The sequence below is a fragment of the Lithobates pipiens genome, unplaced genomic scaffold, assembly GCF_037356315.1.
Source record: "Lithobates pipiens isolate NorthernLeopardFrog02 unplaced genomic scaffold, aLitPip1_a1.2 Scaffold_18, whole genome shotgun sequence".
NCBI lineage: Eukaryota > Metazoa > Chordata > Amphibia > Anura > Ranidae > Lithobates > Lithobates pipiens.
The window spans coordinates 626,835,745-626,861,867 of record NW_027507758.1 but is presented as its reverse complement, the minus strand read 5'-3'; the positions used below and the strand labels follow the sequence as shown (position 1 = coordinate 626,861,867).

The window sequence follows — 26,123 nt, the reverse complement described above, 5'->3', positions numbered from 1 at the left end:
GGTGGAGACGGGCGATATATGCAATGCCATGAAGAGCTTACTAACCTGCCATTGGCAGGCAAGCGGAAATTTGGCCATACATCCTTTGCTATTAGCAGGAGGCCTCCATTTTGATGTCCCGTTCGTGCAGTGGGTGGAGTACCCCCAGTCAGGATGGATCGGGATCGTGCCGTGGCGGTATCGTATTGATTTAATCATTTATCATTATGGCAGCCTGTTTTTGTGTGTTGGTTGTCATCTCCTTTTTTTTTTCCATTTCCTGGTACATATGGTGGCTGGAGCGCATCTGCGTTCCAGTCCGCAGCCTCTTCTGTTCGTTCTGCGCAGGCGCATGCCTCGTTCGGATCGAGGCTTGGTCCGAACGTGTGCAGTTTTCGGAAGACGGCGGTGATCGCGCATGCGCGCGAACTCCGCTGACCGACGCCGGGGGGCGTGGTGACGTCACCATCGGCGCCAACATTTAAATAGCTGTCAGATACAGCTATGGTTGGGATTGCTCTGCGGGAGAAAGGCGGCTTCCCGGTGTGCTGTGTGTCTTGCTTGGAGGTATGTTCTGTTCGCCAGTAAGCTTTACTATTTGATTCCTGTTGGATGCTTATGGTGTTTCGAATCTCTACAGCATACAGACTTTTTCATTATGGACGTATCATCGCCCCCCAGTGGCCAACCCTTACGCTGCAGGTAGGAATATTATTTCCTTCTGCTGGTTTTATTTTGGGTAATTACTTTTGTTTTTTCTTGCTGTAGTCTTTTCTTCTCTATTTAGCCCTTCTAGGTCTGAACGTCATTTGTCGGCACGCAAAGATACTGACCAGTCTAGGTTACAACATCGTCATTCTACGTCAAGTTCTAGATGCTCTAGATCACCCTCCAGACACCATAGAGATCGGTCAAGATCTGGATCTGGTCGTCATTCAACCCACCGTTCCAGCCGCTCAGAGAAAGCCTGCTGGGGTTGTAAATCTCACGTTCCAGAGGGTAAATCTCTCTGTGAGTCTTGTTATTCCAGAGCTATGAAGGAAAGAGGAGCCGGAGACCAGCAAGTGGAAGCATTGGTCAGGAAGGTGGTTCAAGAATCTCTGAACAAAGCAGAGTCTGATCGGATGTTTAATCCTCCTTCCGTTACAGCTCCAGTCGAGCGGTCAAGGATGCTCTAAAATGGGAAGATCCAGTTGAAGCACCCTCTAAACAGAGGAAGTACTTTAAGCACCTTAAGAAGGATCGCCCGAATTTCCCCTTCACCAGTACATGAACTGAAGTTAGCATCAGTCTTTTTGGGGGAAGCATCCCTTGATATTATCCGCCTAGTGGCACGTGTCATGCTCTCCTCAGTTACTGCGAAGCGCGCTTTGTGGCTTCGTCCGTGGGTTGCAGATCCTGCCTCTAAACAGGCATGGTGTAAGATTGCCTTTGAGGGGCCCTCCCTCTTCGGGAATAAACTTGATTCTGCCATTACCCGTGCTACTGGGGGTAAATCAGGGTTCTTACCCCAGGATCGTCGCCTCTTGAGTCAGAGGAAAGTTCAGCCCAGACAAGAACAAGAGCGTGCTAGAGATGCTCGCCGTTACAGGCCTGGTCGGGAATTTAGGAAAAACTGGAGAAGAACTCAGTCTTCAGGCCAAAAATCCTCTAAGTCAACTACATCAGGGGGTAGAGAGGCTTCTAAGTCCTTTTGATGTGGGGCCTGTCCAGACGGAGCAAGTAGGGGCTCGGCTACTCAATTTTTGGCACGTCTGGGCAGCCTCGATTCAAGACTATTGGACTGTCAAGACGATTTCCTCAGGTCATTCCTGGGTGTTCAACAGTCCGCCCATTTATCAGTTTGTTCCTACAATCCTACCACTTGTGGAAGAAAAAAGAAAGGTACTCCTGTCTTACACAGATTCCCTGTTGGCCCAAGGCGCTGCCATTCCGGTCCCAACCAAGGAGAGATTTCAAGGGGTCTACTCCCCCCTTTTTATGGTCCTCAAAAAGAATGGCTCCTGGAGACCAGTCATCGACCTAACGCATCTGAACTCCTTCATCAAGAAGGAAAAATTCAAGATGGAGACATTACTAACAATACGTCAGTCAATACAACCAGGCGACTGGTTGATTTCCATAGACTTGAAGGATGCTTATTTCCATGTTCCGATCGCAAAAGAGTTTCAGAGGTACCTTCGGTTCGCAGTGGGCGAATTACATCTTCAATTTGTATGTCTCCCGTTCGGGCTTACAACATCGCCTCGAGTGTTTTCGAAGCTTTTACTGGCTGTGGTAGCACTAATCAGGATCAAAGGTATATGATTACACCATTACCTAGACGATCTACTGTTGCTTTCCCAAGACAGAGAACAGCTACTGTTACATCGAACTCAAGTCATCTCGACACTCACGGAATTCGGTTGGCTGTTGAACCGGGAAAAAAGTCATCTGGACCCAACTCAGTCTTTGATTTTTCTCGGAGCCCAGTTCAACACGGTCGAAAGTACCATTTCCCTGCCGGTGGAGAAAATTCCAGTGATCCGAGACAGGATTCAGCCTGCATTACATTCTCCTCTTCTCAGAGCCTCGCAGTGCCTCAAGATAATTGGCACTATGGTATCCACAGCCCCCATGATAAAGTGGGCACAATGGAGGATGCGTCCCTTTCAGAAAGGTTTTCTTCTACAATGGGACCAGGGGTCTCGAGACCATCTGGTCAGGATAACCCCCTCCATGCGGGAGAGTCTCTTCTGGTGGCTCCAACGAAAGAACCTCCTCAATTGCCATTCCATAGCTCCCGTCTCTTGGATCACAGTAATGACGGACGCCAGCAACAAGGGCTGGGGCGCCCTGTGTCTGTCAGAAATAGCCCAGGGCTTATGGGAATTTCCAGCCCAAGAGGTAGTATCCAATGTTCTAGAGCTTCGTGCTGCTCTCCGTGCTCTTCAAGCCTTTTCTCACCTGATTTCGGGGACCTCGGTTCTCCTAAGGATGGACAACACGACAGCAGTATCTTATATCAAGAGACAAGGAGGCACCCGCAGTCTCTCTCTGCTGAAGGAAGTAAGCCCAATCATGTCTTGGGCTCAGATGAACTTGTCAAATCTGAAGGCGGTTTATCTCCCCGGAATTCAGAATGTCCAGGCGGACTTCCTATCAAGGTTCTCCCTGGACAACAACGAGTGGTCTCTCCATCCCGAGATATTCACATGGATTCTGTCTCTGGGGATCCTGCCAGAAGTGGACCTGTTTGCCTCCCCATGCAATTTCAAACTGGAGAAATATTATACGAGGTGTCGTTGTCCCCAGGCCTTCGGTATGGATGCACTGACGGATCAGTGGAGGTTTCGCACGGCTTATGCCTTTCCCCCAGTTCCGGTCATCCTGTGATTCCTTTCAAGACTCAGGTGGGAGAAAGTCAAGGTGGTGACAGTTGCTCCATTTTGGCCCAACAGGCCGTGGTTTCCGCTCCTAATGCAGCTGAGTTTTCGGGATCCAGTTCCTCTCCCTTCCAGGGCAGATCTCCTGCTACAGGGAACATCTCTTCACCCATGCCCGGCCCATCTTCATCTGATGGTCTGGTTCTTGAAAGGGGAAGGTTGGAAGCATTAGGATGTCCAAGTACTGCTATCGCTACTCTACTGAATGCTAGAAGGCCAGGTACTAATAAAGTCTATCAAAGAATCTGGGCGAAGTTCGCTGACTATATTTCTTCCGTTGGCAGTTCCTGTAGTAATCCGAAGATTCAAGACATTTTGGGTTTCCTACAGACGGGACTAGACCTGTCACTATCAGTGAGTTCCTTACGAGTTCAAATTTCGGCAATTTCTGCATTTACTGGCGTTTCCTGGGCCAAACACTGTCTTGTCAGACAGTTTTTCAGGGGAGCAATAAGACTCAGATCCCAGAAAAAACCAAGATTCTCCAAATGGGATCTTCCTTTTGTCCTGGATTCCTTTTCAGAGGAAAGGCCTGAGCATATGGTTCAATCATCTATCAAGGCTCTTTCTCTCAAAGCTGCCTTCCTGGTGGCTATAACATCGGCCAAGAGGGTCTCCGAGATCAGTTCTCTGGGTTGCAAAGAACCTTTTCTGACGTTCTTTCCGGATCGTGTGGTCTTGGTTCCCATGTTAGGGTCAAATCCTAAGGTCACATCTGTATTTCATGAGAACCAGGAGATTGTTCTTCCTACTTTTCGGACTTCCGGAGATTCTAACATTCATCCTTTAGATGTTGGAGAAGTTCTAAAACAGTACTTAGAATCCACAGCTCCCTTTCGGACTTCTGATCATCTCTTTGTTTACTTCCATGGAAAGAATAAGGGATTGTGTGCTTCTTCGAGAACCATTGCAGCTTGGATTGTTCAGGCTATTCAAGGGGCTTATAAAGCTAAGGGTTTGGCTCCTCCAGAGGCGGTGACAGCTCATTCTACCAGGAGCGTTTCAACATCATGGGCGGCTGCTCGTCATGTTTCTCCAGAAGTGATCTGTAAAGCGGCCTCATGGTCATCAATTAATACCTTTATGACACATTATTGTGTTGAGCCGGCTTCTTTATCTTCGGTTAATTTTGGTTTACATGTCTTATCTGTTGACGGTGCCAATTAAACCTTTTTTTCTGTTAACCAGCAATTTCACACCCGGGTGTGTATGGCTAGTTATTTCCCATACCTAGGCTGCCATGGAGTCTGTCAGGAAAACGGAAAATTTATATCAAATACTTACCGTAATTTTCCTTTCCTGATGGACTCCATGGCAGCAGGAGTTCCCTCCCATTTGCTGGAGTAGGCTAAGTTACGGAACACAGTCTCTGTTCAGAAGCAAAGATTTATGGGAGTGGGGTCCTATGAGGTATGAGAGGCGGGATTAACCCATACGTAGGCTGCCATGGAGTCCATTAGGAAAGGAAAATTACGGTAAGTATTTGATATAAATTTTCAGTTTTCCCGCACTCAAGGCACTAATACACCTTGAGGATTGTGTGGGATCCCCGATGTACAGGAAGACGGGACTTCAGTGAGGAACAATTCCCTCACTCAGGACAGGAAAGTGGCTTCACGCCATGTGAGATCTCTGATGTGTGTAAAGACTGGTCTCCTGTGAAAAATATTTCCCGCACTCAGGACAGGAATACGGCTTCTCACCAGTGTGAGATCTCTGATGTATGTAAAGATTGCACTTCAATGAAAAACATTTCCCGCACTCAAGACAGGAATACGGCTTCTCGCCAGTGTGAGATCTCTGATGTGTGTAAAGACTGGTCTTCTGTGAAAAACATTTCCCGCACTCAGGACAGCAATACGGCTTCTCTCCTGTGTGAGATCTTTTATGCACATTAAAATTGTACTGAGAATGGAAAAACTTCCCGCATTCAGTACAGGAAAACCTCTTATCTGTTGGAAGGATGGCACCGTCCCTCACAGTCTGCCAGAAAATGTAATCAGGGATTCATCCACGCAGACAGCTTGTTGGGGCGTATACAAGGTTGCACATTTTGGTTAAAATGATTTATGAAGGGCCGAATTTTGTGGAGCTGATCTTATTCAGGGTCACCCCAAGGACAACAGAGTTCATTGTCGTTGAAGTGCATAAATCGCATTTTTTTTGTATCTAACTCTGGTCATGGCAACAGAGTTCAGGGGCATTTGGTGAATCGGGTCTGTGAACCAGTATGACGACAACTCATTGGTTTTAGTAACACCCATGTTGACAGACAGATAAGCTCTAATTTGGGGTTGCGGCAATATATTGATTGGCATATCAATTGCTTTGGTCCACAATAGATCCATATAGATCTTCCGTGAAAAAAAACACTCCAAAAAACCAAAGGGAGTTAAATTTGCTGTTTCCACCTGAATTCTGGGTTGGCCAGTGAATGGGGGCGGGGGGTAATGGGTTCTGCAGAATCTGTGGGCAGAAAGTGGCTAACAGAACAAGTAACCTTGCAGAAGACCTTAAGCACATACCCCAGATGCCTAGGTGTAGTAACACTTATGGTGAAAATGAACATTTTGCTGTCAGCTGAACCCCAGAATCTCCATAAATCCAGTCTAGATGCATAAATTATGTTTACATAAATTAGGAAGATTATCCAAGAGAAATACAGGAATACAGGACAGGGAACACAGCACAGGAAAGTGACCAGTAATACAGGCTGTTATCACCCAGTCCTTGCCCTACTCTGGACCAATCAGTGAGCAGTATGGGTGGAGGAATGTATTTAGTGTTAATGACCCACCTGTGCTGATCTCTGTAGGAGTGTCCTCCTCTATAAATGTCCCCGTTATTCCATCCTCCTTCATAGACTGCGTATGATCCCTCACATACCTCTCTTCTTCTTCTGATTTCACCTCAAATTCTATATCGATTGGATGTCCACTCTGAATCAAGAAAATGAGAGAGAATATTATGTGTAAGATATAAACTTTATTACTGTGACATCACATAAAAAATCCACACATCATCTCCATGAGTGTGTTTTATAAGCTTCATCCCACCAACCTTGTAACATTGAGGGATGGTGTGACTTTCCTGTGTGGAATCCCAGGAATACAGAGGACGGGGACATCTCTCTGGTGGGTTTCTGTAGCTGGATGACTCCACCATGGTGTCCTGGTACAGATCTTTGTTTTCTTTTAGAGACTCTGACACCTCCATCACTAAATCCTTGCCATCCTCCTCTTTTATCTCTTCTTTTACCTCAACTTTAGAATCTCTCAGGTCTCCACTCTGAATATATAATAAAAATGTCATCAATTGTAACAATACAGATAATGTACAGATCCTAATGATACTATCAGTGATTGCTCTGATCGGATGATAGTGAGGGATGGTGTAATCTTCCTGTGTGGAATCCCGGGAATACAGAGGACGGGGACATCTCTCTGGTGGGTTCCCATTACTGGATCCATCTGTAGGAAACACACACACTGACTGAATACATTGTTTCTATGGGCTTATCAGATGATGGGGGATCTAGGTGGACCCTCCTGTCAAGAAAGTAAGCCCACGGCAAATAGTTAACCGATGCGACCTTGACTGAGGTAGGAGGGAATGAGATCGCCAAGATATTTTATTATAACCTAACCCTGCTTTAAACTTCTCAACAAATTTATCCCTGACCTGTCTGGTGTGTTCCTTGGCCTTCATGATGCTTTTTTTCACTAAGGTTCCTTAACCACTTAAGAACCGCCGCATGCCAATGTACGTCATCAGAATGGCATGTACGTGCTTGCCTTCGAGCGGGTGGGGGGTCCGATCGGACCCCCTCCCGCTGGCTGCGGCGGTCCGTTTCGCTTCAGGAGCGATCCGGGATGAGGGGATGGCTGTTGGTTTCTGGCCATCCCCTCTCGATCGCTCCTGGTGAATGAGAAGCTTCCCCCGCTGTGTATAGTAAACACAGGCAGGGAGGAAGTGATGTCATTCTCCTCGGGGCGGTCTTATTGACCGGACTACGAGGAGAACAGTGAAAGTAAGTGCACCAACACTACATTGACATGTAGGCACACATAGGCACACAAATCACCCCCCGATCACCCCCCGCCCCCCCCCCCCCCCCCCTCCCAGTCACAGTGTCACTGATTGCAGTGATCATTTATTTTCTGATCACTGCATTTAGTGTCAGTTGTAAAAGTAAAAACTGTCAGGGCAGTTAGTGTTAGGTCCAGAGTAGCCCCCTACCCCCCCAATAGCAATCGTTTTTCTGATCGCTGCATTAGTGTCACTGGTGCCGCTAAGTAGCTAGTTATTTTTTAAGGTTCACCGCCAGGTTTTTATAGCGCTAGGTACCCCGATATACTACCCAATAATGGTTTTAACCCCCTGATTGCCCCTAGTTAACCCTTTCACCCCCTTTTGCCAGTGTCACTAAGCGATCGTTTTTCTGATCGCTGCATTAGTGTCACTGGTGCCGCTAAGTAGCTAGTTATTTTTTTAGGTTCACCGCCGGGTTTTTATAGCACTAGGTACCCCCATATACTACCCAATAATGGTTTTAACTCCCCGATTGCCCCTAGTTAACCCTTTCACCAGAGATCACCGTATAAGTGCCACTGGTGACGCTGGTTAGCCAGTTAGTTATTTAGGTTCCCCGTCAGGTTTGCCAGTACCGCTAACACCCACGCGCAAAGCATACACCTCCCGTAGTGGTATAGAATCTGAACAGATCAATATCTGATCAGATCTATACTAGCGTCCCCAGCAGTTTAGGGTTCCAAAAAAATGCATTGTTAGCGGGATCAGCCCAGATACCTGCTGGCACCTGCGTTTTGCCCCTCCGCCCAGCCCACCCAAGTGCAGTATCGATCGATCACTGTCACTTACAAAACACTAAACACATAACTGCAGCGTTCGCAGAGTCAGGCCTGATCCCTGCGATCGCTAACAGTTTTTTTTTGTAGCGTTTTATATTTAAATCCTGAAGGCAGTGCTTGGTTTTCGGGGTCCCGTACGTGGCTAGACTCCCAAAAAGTCCCCCACATGTGGTATCCCCGTACTCGGGAGAAGCAGCAGAATTTATTTTGGGGTGTAATTTCACTTAGCATGTGTGAGCATTATATCATTTAGTGACAACTTTGTGCAAAAAAAATAAAAATAAATTGTAATATTCCTGCAACTTGTGGCAAAATATAAAATATTTCATGGACTCAACATGCCTCTCAGCAAATAGCTTGGGGTGTCTACTTTCCAAAATGGGATCATTTGGGGGGGGGGGGGGGTTTGTGCTATTTTGGCATTTTATGGCCTTCGAAACTGTGATAGGTAGTGAGAAGTGAAATCAAACATTTGCACCCTTAGAAATCCTGAAGGCAGTGATTGGTTTTCGGGGTGCCGTATGTGGCTAGGCTCCCAAAAAGTCCCACATATGTGGTATCCCCGTATTCAGGAGAAGCAGCAGAATATATTTTGGGGTGCAATTCCACATATAACTATGGAATGTGTGAGCAATATATCATTTAGTGAAAACTTTTTGTAAACTTTTTTTTTTTTTTGTGTCATTATTCAATCACTTGGGACAAAAAAAAAATATTCAATGGGCTCAACATGCCCCTCAGCAATTTCCTTGGGGTGTCTACTTTCCAAAATGGGGTCATTTGGGGGGGGGGTGTACTTCCCTGCCATTTTAGCACCTCAAGAAATGAGATAGGCAGTCATGAATTAAAAGCTGTGTAAATTCCAGAAAATGTACTCTAGTTTGTAGACGCTATAACTTTTGCGCAAATCAATAAATATATGCTTATTGACATTTTTTTTTACTAAAGACATGTGGCTGAATAAATTTTGCCCTAAATGTATGACTAAAATTGAGTTTATTCGATTTTTCTTATAAACAAAAAGTAGAAAATATATTTTTTTCCTCTAAATTTTCCGTCTTTTTCCATTTATATCGCAAAAAGTAAAAATCGCAGAGGCAATCAAATACCATCAAACGAAAGCTCTATTTGTGGGAAGAAAATGACGCAAATTTTGTTAGGATACAACATTGCATGACCGCGCAATTACCAGTTAAAGCAGTGCAGCGCGAAATTGTAATAAGACCTCAGGTCCTTAGGCTGACAATTGGTCCGGGGCTGAAGTGGTTAATAAACCTCTGAGGGCTTCACGCAACAGCTGTATACTGAGATTAAATTACACACAGGTGGACTCTATTTACTAATTAGGAGACTTCTGAAGGCAATTGGTTAATTTTTTTTCCCCATTGGTTCCATCAGAGTAAAGGGGATGAATACAAATGCATGCCACACTTTTCACATATTTATTTGTAAAAAAAAAAAAAAAAAAAAAAATGGTTACTGTTTTGGGGGGTTTATCATTCTACTTCCACTTCACAATTATGTGCCACTTTGAGTTGGTCTATCACAAAAAAATACATTTATGTTTTTGGTTGTAATATGACAAAATGTGGAAAATTTTAAGGGGTATGAATACTTTTTCAAGTCACTGTACTGGGAGTGTATCCAGAGTATCTCCCTTCCACCCCCTCATTCAGATTAGGCGGTCCCAGATTAGAAAAGGGGGTCTCTGCAGGTCCTGGACTAAGGCACCAGGCCTCTGAAGGCCCTAGACCAGTGATGGCGAACCTTGGCACCCCAGATGTTTTGGAACTACATTTCCCATGATGCTCTTCTACACTGCAGAGAGCATTAACATCATGGGAAATGTAGTTCCAAAACATCTGGGGTGCCAAGGTTCGCCATCACTGCCCTAGACTATGAGAGGGGGATTGTGGAGGCCCTCTGAACTAGGAAAGAGGGTGCCTAAAGGACCTGTCCGCTTCAGGGAGAAAGCCTAGATCTAAAGCCTGGGCTGAGGAAGAGCCTGTCTGGGTCCTGGAGGGTTGTATTGCACTCCTGTGATCCATTTTCAGCTGAGTGTGGGCTGAAGTCCGCTATCGACATGACATTACAGAGCCAGTCCAGGCTGGGGAAAAATTGCAACCATATGGTCGGGATCCACCCATATGCCTGGACCGGCACCCGGCTCAGTCTCTCAGTGAGAGAGGTCCCGTCACCTCCACAGCCCAGTGTTACAGTGAGGGGAGAGGCAGAGCAGTGAGGAAGAGACTGACAGCCCCCAACTCTCAGCTCAGGAAACTGTGAGAACCAAGCGATCGGCGGTGTTTGATTACTCAGTTTTCAGCCTTAGGGCTGGTGGGGGAAAAGATGCAGAATCCACCCAGGTAAGTATGATTCATAAATAAAATTCCCATATTTCTCTTTCAATTACCTGACATCTCCTCTTATCTGGCCCACATGACAATTAGGCCTCATTCAAAATTCACATGGAGCATATGCGTCCATGCCCCATGTGATGTGCATGTACCGTGTGGGGATGCATGGTGTTCTGTGCATCCCTGTGCAGGCAGTCCATCAAAGTCAATTGGGATGCGGCAGCTGCATGGACATAGTCCAATATCAAAATTTGACATGCAGACAGGAAAGGATGCATGAATCCAAACGCAACAGTGGTCACACTGCTGATTGGTTCTTATTGCTGTCAATCACAGACAGTCAGCCAATCAGGAGACGGAGTTGGTGGTGCTGAGCCATGGCTCCATATGTGAATAGACACACAGAGCCACTGCTCGGGAGCACACCTGCTTGGGTGCCCCTGTTTACTGTGGGGGCACCCAGCAGGAGGGAGGGGTCAGGGGCACCAGCTAGGGACCCGAGGAGAGGAGGATCTGGGTTGCTCTTTGCAAAACCATTACACAGAGCAGGTAGGTATAACATAAATACTACACACATGAAATACCGCCACCTAGTGTGTCAACACTGCGCCAGCACCCAGCCTCCCCCCCAGCTGCCACTTAAATAAATATCAATCAAATAATTGGAAGGTGAATATAACCTCACACCTACACTGTGTTAAATCACTATCACCTTGTGGCGCTAAAATGGGTAAGATCACTCTCTCCGTAGTACATACAAAACTATATAATGGAGGTGTACAGAGTAGACTATCCCACCCTTGTTAAATACACCTCAAATAGAGAATGTAAGTAGAAAATCAACAAATCAGGTGTATAAATGCAGTATCGAATGACCTGATTCATTCGATCATTCTAAGTGCAAAGATGAACAAATAATTACATATCCATTTAAAATATGTGCATATCCCTCAAAAAAAACAATATAGTGAAAAATTGAAAAAAAGGGAAAATAATATAAATGTGTGCAAAAAGTGTATACCCGCTCCACATGTGTTTATAACATCCAGAAAAAACAGGTCATTTTTTTAAGTGAAACAACACAATTTCTTAGCACATGAACAAAAAAAAAAAAAGAACGTCCTCAAATAAAAGTGTCCTAAAGCAGAACATCAGGTAGTGAAAAAAAATTAATAAAAAATCAGCACATCCTTCTCATATATGCCTTCTTATCAGTGTCCCCAATCGATGAAAAAACTCCTTCACCACACCACCAGTGACCCCCTATGGATGGAGCACTCACCAGACGGATTGCCTAGCACTCTCGCACCAGGCTCAACAGGCGTTTTAAATTGCTCAATTAGGAATCACAGAAATCCAACACAGAATATCCAGAGAGTATTAGTTCCTCTTTGTAGACTCCAATATAGTTATCTCCCAAGGTTCCTCAAAAAGAAAAGCAGAGGCTTCCCATGGTGTAATACTATAAAATAACTTTAATGGCACACTAAAAAACCACTCAGTAATGCACTCACATGTAAAAAACTTTGTAAAGGGCACTTCAAATTCACTGCAATGCTTCACATCAGCAAAACTTCACTTTAAGGCATTGGTGGTTACAGTGGATACTGGTAGCAGTTAGAGGTGTCAGTGATATCTCTCACCCTTCCTTTTGCTGTATGGTATAACATGTTTGTTATTTAACCACTTCAATACAGGGCACTTTCACCCCCTTCCTTCCCAGCCCAATTTTCAGCTTTCAGCGCTCTAGCGCTTTCAGTGACAATTGCGCGGTCATGCTACACTGTACCCAAATGAAATTGTTATCATTTTGTTCACACAAATAGAGCTTTATTTTGGTGTTATTTATTCACGACTCCGTTTTTTTTTTTTTGCGATATAAGCGCAAAAAAAGCGGAAATTTGGGAAAAAAACAATATTTTCTTTTTTCTATTTGAAAAGAAATCCAATAAAATCAAATTTTGTCATAAATTTAAGCCAAAATGTATTCTGCTACATGTTTTTGGTAAAAAAAATTCCGTTAAGTGTATAATAATTGGTTTGTGTGATCACGGACATATGTACGCAAATGATCATGTACATATGTGTGCAGGTGATCACGTACATATGTGTGCAGATAATCATTGGGACATGTGATTTTAGTGGGACATATGTGGGGGACAAGTTTTTATTATTAGGGACATGTGTTTTTATTATTTGGGGACATGTATGTTTTGGGGACATGTGTGTTTTGGGGACATATGTGGGGACTGTGTTTTCACTGTGTGGTGTGTTGTGTGTTTACACTACACTGATGATCAGTGAGTAAAAAGCTGTGAAAAGCAGCCCATACTCACTGATCATCAGCCGGCTGCAGCGATCTGCTCTCCTCTCCTCAGCGGTGACTTCCGTGTGAGGAGAGGAGAGCCGATTGCCTAGCAACCGGCTGTTTGTTTACATCACATGACGGCCGTGATTGGACACGGCCGTCATGTGATCAGGAGGGCCAATCACAGAGCCCTCCTGCCGATCTGAGATGTGCCGTGTCCGGGTGACACGAGCACATCGGGATCGCGCCGCTGCGCGGGCGCGCGCACGCGCGATCCCGCTACTCCTGAAGGACGTTCCTGAACGTCCTATCAGGAGCAGGCGGCTCCCACCCGGCCGTATATATACATTGGCCGGGTGGGAAGTGGTTAAAAAAACAAGACTTTAATATCACTTTAACCACTTGCCTAACCAGACCAATTTTCAGCTTTCGGTGCTCTCACATTTTGAATGACAATTATTCAGTCATGCAACACTGTACCCATATGAAATTTTTGACCTTTTTTTCACATAAATAGAGCTTTCTTTTTTTGGTATTTAATCACTGCTGTGTTTTTTATTTTTTGTGATATAAATAAAAAAAAGACAGAAAATTCTGTAAAAAAAATAAAATGTTCTTTGTTTCTGTTATAAAATTTAGCAAATTAGTACCTTTTCTTCCAAAATGTTGGCCAAAATGTATACTGCTACATATCTTTGGTAAAAATAATCCAAATCAGTGTATATTATTTGGTCTGTGTGAAAGTTATAGAGTCTACAAACTATGTTGCCAATCACTGAAAACTGATCAAACTTGATGTACTGATGACCTATCGCAGTGATGGCAAACCTTGGCACCCCAGATGTTTTGGAACTACATTTCCCATGATGCTCCTGCACTCTGCAGTGTAGGTGAGCATCATGGGAAATGTAGTTCCAAAACATCTGGGGTGCCAAGGTTCGCCATCACTGACCTATCGTATTCCTTGAGACCCCAACAAGCCAGGGCAGCACAAATACCACCAAATTACCCCTTTTTGGAAAGGAGACAGTCCAAGGTATTTAGTAAGAGGCACGGTGAGTTTTTTTGAAGTTATAATTTTTTTCCCACAATTCTTTGCAAAAATCAAAATTTCTTGTCATATTAGCAGCTTATTTCTCACATGCAGCATATGCATACCACAAATTACACCCCAAAATACATTCTACTACTCCTGAGTATGGCAATACCACATGTGTGAGACTTTTACACAGCCTGGCCACATACAGAGGCCCAACATGCAGGCATAAATAACGAGCATAAATTACACATATAATTTCTTGACTACCTCTTGCACTCTTTGAAGGCCTTGGAGCACCAGGACAATGGAAACACCCCAAAGAATTACCCAATTTTGGAAAGAAAACACCCCAATATATAATCTATGAGGCATAATGAGTCTTTTGAACAGGTTATTTTTTGCTACAAGTTTTTTTGGAAAATGACTACTTGACTACCTCTTGCACTCTTTGAAGGCCCTGGAGCATCAGGACAATGGAAACGCCCAAAAAATTACCCAATTTTGGAAAAAAAAACACCCCAATGTATAATCTATGAGGCATAATGAGTCTTTTGAACATGTCATTTTTTTCTACAAGTTTTTTTGGAAAATGTGGAAAGAAAATGAAAATGAATTTTCTTTTACACAAAGTTGTGCATTTATACAATATTTCTAACACATAGCATGTACATAGCAAAAATGACACCCAAAATAGATTCTCCTACTCCTCCTGAGTATTGCAATACCACATGTGGGAGACTTTTCCTGACCCTGGCCACATACAGAGGCCCAACATGCAGGGAGCACCATCAGGTGTTCTAGAGACATACATTTCAAATCTAATTTGACTACCTATTACACTTTTGTGGGGCACTGTAGTGGCACTGATGGGCACTGTAGTGGCATGGATGAGCCATGGATGGGGATGGCGGAGCATGGTTGAGCCATGAATGTGGATGACTGAGCATGGTTGAGCCATAAATGTGGATGGCTGAGCATGGCTGAGGATGACTGGGTGAGCATGGCTGAGTATGGCTGGGTGGGTATGGCTGGTTAAGCATGGATGGATGAGTATTGCTGAGCGTGGATGAGTATGGATGGATGGATGAGTGCTGAAATGGGCACAGATCAGTGCTGTGGGCACTACACATCCAGCCCACAGCGCTGCTGCACCTGATCTCTCCCAGAAGGGAGAGATGAACCGGACATGGTGCCGGTATGTTTACAAGTGATCGCTCCGTCATTTGACAGGGTGAAACAGCTGATTTACCGTGATCAGCGATGCGGATATTCCCGGGTGCATACCCCAGGGGGTGCGCGGGAGCAATATTCTGGGAGGACGTCCATGGATGCCCTCCCAGAATAAGCCGACCAGCGCTGCAGCCGTCTTTTGGCTATGGCCGGTTGGCAAGTGGTTAAGGTTAGGTGTGTGTAGTAAAGGATATGCAATAGAACAGTTTTATTTTATTAAAATTAGTGTGCTGAGGTTTGTACTGTCCGATACATGCTCGCTTGTGGCACAGTCATTAAAGCATATGGCCCTTAAAGCCCCTCCTACTGTTGATGCAATCTGACCACACCCACACTTGTGGCGCAGCACCGCTATATTGCCACATACCATCTTTCTTGGGGGGGGTGAAAAAAAATGATCAGCCCCGGGCGCCAGATGTGCTAATTACACCACTGATTGGGTAGAGGGGAGGGGGGAGAGAGAACACACATCCGTTCTCCTCGCCTTCTTGTTCCTGACCCGGATCCTACATGCATGACATCACTTCTGGTCCCCATGGACAGTTTCCTCACTATCAAGGCCGGGAAAGAATGTAATGCTATGTGATCTGCATTACATTACATTCAGTGGAGCACAGGGGTGACATTGGATGTCTCATTAAAGAGAACTTGTCACCAAAAAATCATCACATGGGGACTTTTTGTCCTCTATGTCAGTGTTTCTCAACCTTTTTTTCAGTCAAGGCACCCTCCAAAATTATAGAAAGTTTTGAGACGCCCTCCAAAATTATGGACAGTCTTGAGGCACCCTCCAAAATTATGGAAAGTTTTGAGGCGCCCTTCAAAATGATGGACAGTCTTGAGGCACCCTTCAAAATTATGGAAAGTTTTGAGGCGCCCTCCAAAATTATGGAAAGTCTTGAGGTGCCCTAAAAAATTATGGACAGTCTTGAGGTGCCCTCCAAAATTATGGAAAGTCTTGAGGCGCCCTCCAAAATTATGGACAGTCTTGAAGCGCCCCAATCTAACATGTATGAACTATTCTAATAGTTCTACATAATGCAACAACATCAATACACATAGGACACCCAACATTATAAGCGATTTATTCTTCCAAAGCATATACACTTTTGCAAACTGGTACCGACTAGTATTCCAATGTTTCTCTTCTCCCTCAGTTTTTCTCCATCACTCAGCTAATGAGACCCCAAAGCTGATGGAGAGGCAGGGGAGGGTCACACAAGTTTTATATTTAGGCAACTGACATCCTCCTTATCAACTCGTGATGTCATTGATAGCTAAAGAAGGCATCCCCAACAGGGTGGTACTGTGGATGCTAATATAATAATCCTAGATTATAGACAAATTTAGATCAGTGGATTCAAAATGGGCTTTATAGGCAACACAACACACCAAGTCATCTAAAAGTATATTTATTTTCTTACACCAGGGGACACAGAGCCATAGTACTTGATAAGTGGGTTATAGGGCCACTGATAAGTGATGGACACTGGTACGCCTTAAGGCAAGAAGTGTACTCCCTATAACCCCTCCCATTACTGGGAGTCCTCCATTTTTTCGCCAGTGTCTAAGTTGTTGGTCACGAGTAAAGATGTGCTGTGCTGAGCTCCACTGGAAGCTTCGCTACTGGGGCTAGCCATGTTGACTGGATCTGTTCTGATGTAATTTCATGGGTTAAATGGATGGTACCCAGGCTTGTGTCCGAAGAAACAAGGTTTTGCTTGTGAACGCTTCTCTTTAGAGAGCTGGACCTGGGGATCCAGTACTTTTTGGTAGTAAGGCCATAAAGTTTTTACTGGCAGGGTGCTGTTGCAGGTCCAGGATTGTGGGTAACCTGAGGTTCCCCTGTTCCTAAAGGTTTCCTAAAGGTCTCGGAGCCCACTGCGAAGGGTGAAGATTGGGTTTTTATCTCAGATAACCCTGCTGCGAAGAAAAGGTAAGGGAGATTTTATCAGGAATTTCTCCTTCTATGTATAATGCTGTCATGCCTATGTGTCACCACTGGGGGCTGTATTGAGCACTCACTGACCTGATGCTGGAAACGGCGCAGAAGCCTTCATTTCTCATTCTCCTCCGGCCACAACAGATTCTCCGGTAAGAAAGGGGGGTCTGGGTCTCCTCCTGCTCCCCTCATATTGATCCTTTTCCCTTCGGGGGATTGATATAAAAGCAGTTTTCTTTAAAAAAAAAAAAGGGACAGAACGCGTGGCTGCTCAGCGGAGGATTTACCCCCCTGCCGGCAAGGCCGGTGTTTTTACAGGACGCCTGAGCCAGCGCTCAAGCCGGAAAACCCTTTTCTTTGAAAGGAAAGGAGGGGGCGTGGCTAACGGCTTCAGACGCCGGCCACACATGGAGGAAGCGTTTAAGCGCTGTGTATGTGTAGCTGCTGGCTGTGGAGGGACACATGAGGAAGATGGCTTGTTCAGGTTAGTGACACAGGCATTTTCCTTTGACACATTATACTTTACCAGGCTAGGATTAATAGCAGCTAATGGTGCTGGACTATAGCCTAGAAATGTACATTCTTTTGCTGGTAGTGCCTCTGCTTTATGCTTCAGGCTATGAGTGGTAACGGGACCAGGAACTCCTCTAAAGGGGTCAATGGTTTTTACTATAAACTAAATCCATTTCCAAAAGAATGTCATCCTCCTCTGAGAGGGATGCGGCTGGTCAGATTGAGTCGTCAGGGGAAACTGTTGTTGCATAAACACTTCAGTCCCTGTATATATCATACAAGAGGTTTTTTCTTCTACCATTTGCAATTGGAAAGAAGATTGATGCTATGATGTCTCTCCATAGTGGGGCGAAGCATAGCATATTCCCACCTAGTGCTCAGAACCTTCTTATTGAGGTGCAGGAGGCTGTGGATCAGGTAGATCTTCCCAAACATTTGGAAGATACTTATTTATCCTCTTCTGAGGATCCTAATATGGAAGGAGTAGCATCACAAGACAGGTTGCTTGTGTACTGTGCATGGCTAAAAAAGCTTATGTATTCTGAATGGGAACATCTGGATAAACAATATTATCCTCCCAAGAAATTCTCCACACTTTATCCTATGAAAGAGGATTTCTTTGAAGAAAATGGAGGGTTCCAGCAATTGATGCTGCGATCGCCTCAGTGAGCAAGAATCTCACATGTCCGGTGGATAACGCACTAATGTTAAAGGATCCAACAAATAAAAAGTTGGAACTTCTTTCTAAAAACAATATGTCTTTAGCAAGTTCAGTAGCGCCGCCAGTTCTTGCTGCAATTGGCGTATCTCAGGCCAGTTTGTGGAGATACTTGAAATTCTGCCTGATCAGCAGGCCCAGCAATGGGCTGGTGTATCAGACGCACTATGTCTCACAGTAGATGCTATGAAAGACTCTATCATTTAAGCCTCATGGCTTATGCTTGGACTAGTGCATTCTCGCAGAGTTCTGGGGCTAAAAAATTGGTCAGCTGAAGCACCGTGTAAAAAGCTCTTAGCCAGTTTTCCATTTCATGGTGAACGGCTATTTAGAGACGATCTGGATAAGTACATCCAAAGGACCTCTAATGGGAAAAGCTCTCTTTTACCAGTAAAGAAGTTCAAATATTTCTCCTTTAATCATGCTTCCTCTCCTGTGCCAGGGGCATCAGCCTCTAGGCAGTCTCGACAGTTCAAGGGGAAGTCCCCAAGGGCAGCACCAGGGTCAGAAGAGATCTTGGGGCAGAAAGCCCACAAAGCAGAATGCTAAAGCCTCCTCATGAAGGGGTGCCCCCGCTCGTTCGAGTGAGGGGAAGGCTCCTGCAATTCTCAAGATCTAGCAGGAACAATGTCAAGACAGATGGGTGGCTTCTGCAATTTTTTCCTGTAGGTTACAACTAGAGTTCCGAGAGTTTCTGTCTCCTCGTTTTTTTATAAGGGAAAATGTTCCCAAGGATCCAGAGAAAAAGAAGTCTCTCTTTCTGGCTCTGGATCATCTATTATCCCAGTCGGTGATATCAGAGGTTCCCTTAGTGGAACAGGGCACAGGGTTTGATTCAAACCTTTTACAGTTCCAGAACCAAACAGAGAGGTAAGACCCATTCTAGATCTCAAAGATCTGAATCGGCACTTAAACATCTGATCCTTTCGCACAATCAGTTCGGTTGTGTCCATCCTGCAAGGAGGGGAGTTTTTGGCTTTAATCGATATCAAAACGTTTTTGGCTTTAATCGATATCAAAAAATTCTAGGCTGGGGAGCAGTCCTGGAAGAACATTCTGTCCAGGGGAGATGGTCCAGCTTAGAGGACCTTGCATATCAACATTTTGGAAGATTCTGGCAGTACGTCTGGCCCTAGAATCTAGAACGGTCAGACTGCAGGACCGTCCTGTCAGGTTTCAGTCCGACTAGGCCATGGCGGTGGCTTACATCAATCACCAGGGGGGCACGAGAAGTTGTGCAGCCCAAAAAGAGGTGAATGATGTTCTAGCTTGGACAGAACACAACATTCCTTGCCTAACGGCAATTTTCATTTCAGGAATAGAGAATTGGCAGGCAGACTACTTGAGTCACCAACAATTATTTCAGGGAGAATGGTCTCTTCGCCCCAACATCTTCCTACGATATGTCAGAGATGGGGTATTCCAGACATGGACCTATTCATGTCCAGATTCTACAACAAAGTCGACAACTTTGTGTCGAGAACAAGGGATCTGCTAGCAGGCAGAACAGACGCATTAGTCTTCCCATGGGATCAGTTTTCACTGATCTATGCATTTCCTCCAGTTCTGCTACTTCCGCGCCTTCTCCGCAAGATTAAAGCGGGAGTCCGCCGGGAGTTCCGGCGTTTTTTTTTTTTTTAAAAGCCAGCAGCTACAAATACTGCAGCTGCTGACTTTTAAAATAAGGACACTTACCCGCCCAGCGCGCCCGCGATGTCGGCACCCGAAGCCGATCTTTCGATCGTCTCTCGGGTGCTGCCATCTTGGGTATGGGAATCAGGAAGTGGAACCTTTCGGCTTCATTTCCCGGTTCCCTACTGCGCATGCGCGAGTCGCGCTGCACAATAAGAATTGCCCCGCTGCCTCTGGGATCTGTGTGTTTCCCAGCAGGCAGCGGGGGACTTTCGGAAAGGGGCGTAGATCTACGCCCCTTTCCGCAGAGAGCTATCCCGGAAGTGGGTGCAGATACCTGTACTGTACAGGTACCTGCACCCCCCTCCCCCCTGAAAGGTGCCAATTGTGGCGCCGGAGGGGGGGAGGATTACAATGAGCGGAAGGTCCACTTTAGGGTGGACCTCCGCTTTAAGCAGGAACGAAAGGAGGTGATTCTGGTGGCCCCAGTGGGTCCCAGAAGATCTTGATTTACAGAGATCAGAAAGATTGCAGTAGGAGTCCTTCGGACTCTGCCATTATAGCCAGACCTTCACGCACAAGGTCCGGTATGTCATCCTACCTTATGGATGAAAAATTTAACAGGTTTGACTGTTGAATTCCACTTTATAAAAGATCGTGGGTGATCTCCTTCGGTAGTGTCTACTTTGATTAATGTCACGAGGCCGGCTTCCAGAATCATTTACTATAGAGTCTGGAAGGCATATGTTTCTTGGTGTGGATCCAAGGCTTGGCACCCCAGGAAGTATGTCATAGGCAGGATGCCTGTTTTCCTGCATTTGGGATCTGAAATGATCTGGCCTTGACTTCTATCAAAAGCCAGATCCCGGCCTTGTCAGTGTTTCTTCAATGGCCTCTTGCTCCCCACTCTTGGTACGTAGCTTATTCAGGGGGTAACACTGATTAATTCCCCTATCAAGGCACCTCTAAATCCTTGGGATTTAAAATTGGTCTAAACGGTTTTGCAGAATCAGCCGTTTGAGCCTTTACGGGAAATTCCCTTGGTTCTTTTTGACAAGAAAGATAATCTTTCTGGTTGCCATTTCTTCTGCTAGAAGAGTATCGGAACTAGTGGCTCTGTCTTGTAAATAGACATATGTGATCATGCATAAGGATGAGGTGGTTTTATGTCCTCATCCTGAATTCCTACCAAAAGTGGTAACAGGTTTTCATTTAAACCAAGACTTCCTTCTTTCTCCCAGAGCCTCAATCTAGGGAAGAGAAAGCACTGCATTCCCTTGATGTAGTAAGAGCAAACAGAGTCTAAAGGCGATCGCTCAGGTTCGCAAAACAGAGGTTTTGTTTGTACTGCCAAAGGGTCCAAAATGTGGACAGGCAGCGTCAAAATCCACTATTTTCCAAATGGAGTTGTCAAGTGATTGTTCAAGCTTCAGCTTAAAGAAAATTCTTCCTTACTTCTTATGTTAGAGCACACTCATCCAGGGCGATTAGTGCCTCTTGGGTGGTGCATCATCAGGCCTCTATGGCTCAGATCTGTAAGGCTGCGACTGGGTCTTTGGTTCATAAGTTTATCAGATTTTATCAAATCAATATTAAAGATCATGAGGATATTGTCTTTGGGTGCAGTATACTGCAGGCTGTAGTATGAGTCCTCTGGCCTCCTGTTTTTTGTTGTCTCCCTCCCTTCAGTTGCCATTGCTATGGGACATCCCACATAGTAAGTACTATGGCTCTGTGTCCCCTGATGTAAGAAAAGAAAACAGGATTTTTAAAACAGCTTACCTATAAAATCCTTTTCTTTGATGTACATCAGGGGACACAGAGGTCCTTCCCTTCTTTGTATACACTTGTATTGCTTGACTACAAAACAGTAGTGGGAGGGGTTATATAGGGAGTACACGTCGTGCCTTAGGGTGTGCCAGTGTCCATCACCTATCAGTGGCCCTATAACCAACATAGTAAATACTATGGCTTTGTGTCCCCTGATGTACATCAAAGAAAATGTTTTTACAGGTAAGCTGTTTTAAAAATCCTGTTATTTTTATTTGTATAAGACACAGAAAAGTTAAAAAGGACAAAGTGAATTAAAAATCCTAGCAACAACAGCATGTACAACTACCACATATACATCACCATAAACCAAACATAGGCCAAACTGTAACTTGACATAAATTACATATAGAAGTGGTCACCATCATTATGGTGGGCCTGGTATAGGTTGATGTAGAGGGTAGACTAACTTGGAGCTCTACCTGTTTTCTTCAGGAGCTTGAAGTGAGTATTGTGGCAAGTGGTATTCAACTGCCGAGAATTATCTAGATAGTTTAAAAACATAAAAGTGTAAATTGAACATGTGCATCAATAAGGGATCAATGGTGAGGGAATCCACAATTGTGAGCAAATAAGCAAACGGTGCCTATAAAGTTCATTTTGAGTCCACTGGTCTAAATCTGTCACAATTGTAATGATGTACAATGAAAACCTGTGACTTTGTGTAACTGAAAGGCTTCATCCATTCTCTGGCTTGTATACAATTTTGGGGCAATTTTTAGGCATTTTGCCAAGGCACCCCTGAAGAAACCTCAAGGCACCCTGGTTGAAAAAGGCTGCTCTATGTGATGAAAAAATGTTTTTTTTTTTAATTGTACAAAATTAAATTTAAACCCAGGCACAAAACCCTTCCCCTCAAAAAAATCTGAGGCCCCACCCCCACATATACAAACATGAACTCACACGTTGGGACGCCTATGCCTGAAAACGTTGAGTGAAATACACACGTTACATATCGCCATGCAAGCCGTAACGAGAGCATTCATTTTAACACCAGACCTCCTCTGTAACATCATACTGATTACCTACAGGGAGCTTTTAAAGCATCGCCTATAGAAAATATAGGGTACTGAAATTTTGTGTTTCCTAGACTTTTGCGATAATATTGCGTGACATGAAAAACTGGAACTACCGCTATTTTATTCTCTAGGGTGTCTGCTTTCAGAAAATATATCATGTTTTGTGGGTGTTATATAATCTTCAGGCCTAAAATAATTTTTTAACTCCTTCCCGCTTGGCCTACAGCAGAATGACGGCCAGGCGGGGTTTCCATTATCCTGACTGGACGTCATATGACTTCCAGAAGAATAAGCCGCTTGGGCACGTGACAATCTGTGGTGCAGTGTGTCAGCTCCAATCTTGAACTATGATGTATGCTCTTTACCAGGTGATCAGCTGTTTCCAATCACAGCTAATCACATCGTAACCAGGAAATGACAGTTATCGGCTTTCCTTTATTCATACTGACAAGGCGCGATTAGAGGAGAGACTATCAGCGGATCTCCTGACAGGGGGGATCTGCAATGATATTCAGCATTATCAGTACAGGCCCATCAGCCATGATTGCCAGTGATGACCACCAGTGGCCCACTGGGAAGCCAATCAGTGCACACCTGTGATGCCAATCAGTGGCCATCAGGGATGTCAGTATCCGCTTATTAGTGCTGCCTATCAGTGCCATCTATCAGTGCCCATAAATGCTACATATTAGTGACTCCTCGTCAGTGAAGGAGAAAACTTACTTTTTTACGCAATTTTCTAACAGTAACAAAGAATACATTTTGAAAAAAGAAAAAAAGTTTTTGTAATTTTTATTTGTAGCACAAAAAAATAAAAACCCCAGAAGTGATCAAATACCATCAAAAGAAAACTCAATTTGTGGGAAAAAAAAGATAAACATGTAACATGGGTACAGTGTTACATGACCGCACAATTGTCATTCTAAGTGTCAGAGCGCTAAAAGATAAAGATTGTCCTGGGCAGGAAGGGGGTGAAAGTGTCCAGTACTGAAGTGGTTAAACACGTGGGCAAAAAAACCCTGAAAACTGGCTCTGGCACTGAAAGGGTTAAATGAAACGTTCACCTTCGGGAACATGTTACATGTTCCTGCAGCGGCTCAATGGCTCAGCGATCCGAGTCCTCTGTGTGACAGCAGTGCGGGGCGAAGTCCCTCGTACCGGCTGTCACTTTATGAAAAGAGCGCGGCCGTGCCATTCATTCACAGAGTTCTGTCCTTTGCCGATGTCGGCTTTTAGTTTTCAATGAACTCCCACACAGCTGCTGAGCTCTCTGGTAGATGAGGGACGAGGAGTTTGTTATAAGGGACAAGGAGATTGGCACCCCGATTTAGTCCCTTGGAACAAGTCGTTTTATTGAAAAATGTCCACACCCCTGGAGCCATGGTGTATATATCAGGGTGTGCTTCTTCCCCACATGAGAGCGGTAATGTCCAGCAACATTCATATAGAAGACATTTCCCGCACTCAAGGCACTAATAATACACCTCAAGGGTTGTGTGGGATCTCTCATGTACAGTAAGACAGGACTTCAGTGAGGAACAATTCCCTCACTCAGGACAGGAATACGGCTTCTCCCCTGTGTGAGATCTCTGATGTGTGTAAAGATTGGACTTCACTGAAAAACTTTTCCCACACTCAGGGCAGGAATATGGCTTCTCCCCTGTGTGAGATCTCTGATGAATGTAAAGATGGGACTTCCGTGAAAAACATTTCCCGCACTCTGGACAGGAATATGGCTTCTGCCCCGTGTGACATCTTTGATGTGTGTTAAGATTGGACTTCCCTGAAAAACGTTTCCCGCACTCAGGACAGGTATATGGCTTCTCACCTGTGTGAGATCTCTGATGAATGTAAAGATTGGACTTCACTGAAAAACATTTCCCACACTCGGGACAGGAATACAGCTTCTCCCCTGTGTGAGATCTCTGATGTGTGTAAAGATTGGACTTCATTGAAAAACATTTTCCACACTCTTGACAGGAATATGGCTTCTTCCCGGTGTGAGATCTATGATGTGTGTAAAGACTGGATTTCACTGTAAAACATTTCCCACACTCAGGACAGGAATACGGCTTCTCCCCTGTGTGAGATTTCTGATGTTTCCAAAGATGGGACTTCTGTGAAAAACATTTCCCACACTCGGGACAGGAATACGGCTTCTCCCCTGTGTGAGATCTCTGATGTGTGTAAAGACTGGACTTCACTGAAAAACATTTCCCGCACTCAGGACAGGAATACGGCTTCTCCCCTGTGTGAGATTTCTGATGTTTGCAAAGATGGGACTTCTGTGAAAAACATTTCCCGCACTCAGCACAGGAATATGGCTTCTCCCCCGTGTGAGATCTCTCATGTATGAAAAGATCGGACTTCACTGAAAAACATTTCCCACACTCAGAACAGGAATAGGGCTTCTCCCCTGTGTGAAATCTCTGATGTCTGTATAGATTGGATTTATCTGAAAAACCTTTCCCGCACTCAGGACAGGAATATGGCTTCTCACCTGTGTGAGTTCTTTTATGCACATTAAGATTGGATTTAGAAGGGAAACACTTCCCGCACTCAGTACAGGAAAACCTCTTATCTGTTGGAAGGATGGCATCATCCCTCACAGTCTGAGGTTCCTCAGGATAAGAGGAATACGATGGTCCATCTACACTGTGTGGTGCCGGATGGACATTTGAGGTAGCCGGGTTTTCTCCTTTACTATACTGTGTGATGTCCTCATCTTCTACTTTACAGTCTGGAAACAAAGTGAGACAATCCTCTGAGGTTTTCCTCATCTCCCGTCCATCTACTAAAATAGAAATACAAAGATTATTACTAGACATGAGCTGATTTGTTCCCCTAAACCAGGACTCCGCCCCATCAGGCAGCTTTGTCTCTGAGGATCTTACAATTCCCCCTCAAGGTAACTAGTAAATGGGTCCTCTGATCTCCTACCAGATCATTTCTTTATTCATGGACCTTAGTCAGAGAGTGAGGAAACAACGAGAACTGTCTATTATAGGAGTGACAGTGATGAGGGGATTATAGGACGAGTGTCCCCTCCCCCTCTATCACTCATTGCTATCTTCCCAACACAAGAAGTCCTGCACTTCCTAATTTAGTCCATGATTTAGTCATGAATAGCAGCAGCACCAAGGGGAGATATATTCTCCAAGCAGTCACTAAGGGGTAACTAGTAAATGGGTCCTCTGTGGGGCGGCAACTAATGATTATTTTCAGAATTGATTAGTCGGCCGATTATTATTTTGTTTAAT

General features: G+C 44.7%; 2 protein-coding genes across 2 annotated transcripts in view; one reads left to right on the top strand and one right to left on the bottom strand.

Moving 5' to 3' along the window:
• The window catches only part of LOC143989573 (uncharacterized), a 214,455-nt gene that overhangs the window by 40,123 nt on the left and 148,209 nt on the right, over positions 1–26,123 (top strand). The window lies entirely within an intron of this gene.
• The window catches only part of LOC143989916 (uncharacterized), a 225,893-nt gene that overhangs the window by 68,832 nt on the left and 130,938 nt on the right, over positions 1–26,123 (bottom strand). Inside the window, exon 9 of the mRNA XM_077490189.1 lies at positions 24,692–25,437. Within this exon, the coding sequence (XP_077346315.1) occupies positions 24,692–25,437 (746 nt within the window). The remainder of the gene's footprint in view (positions 1–24,691; positions 25,438–26,123) is intronic.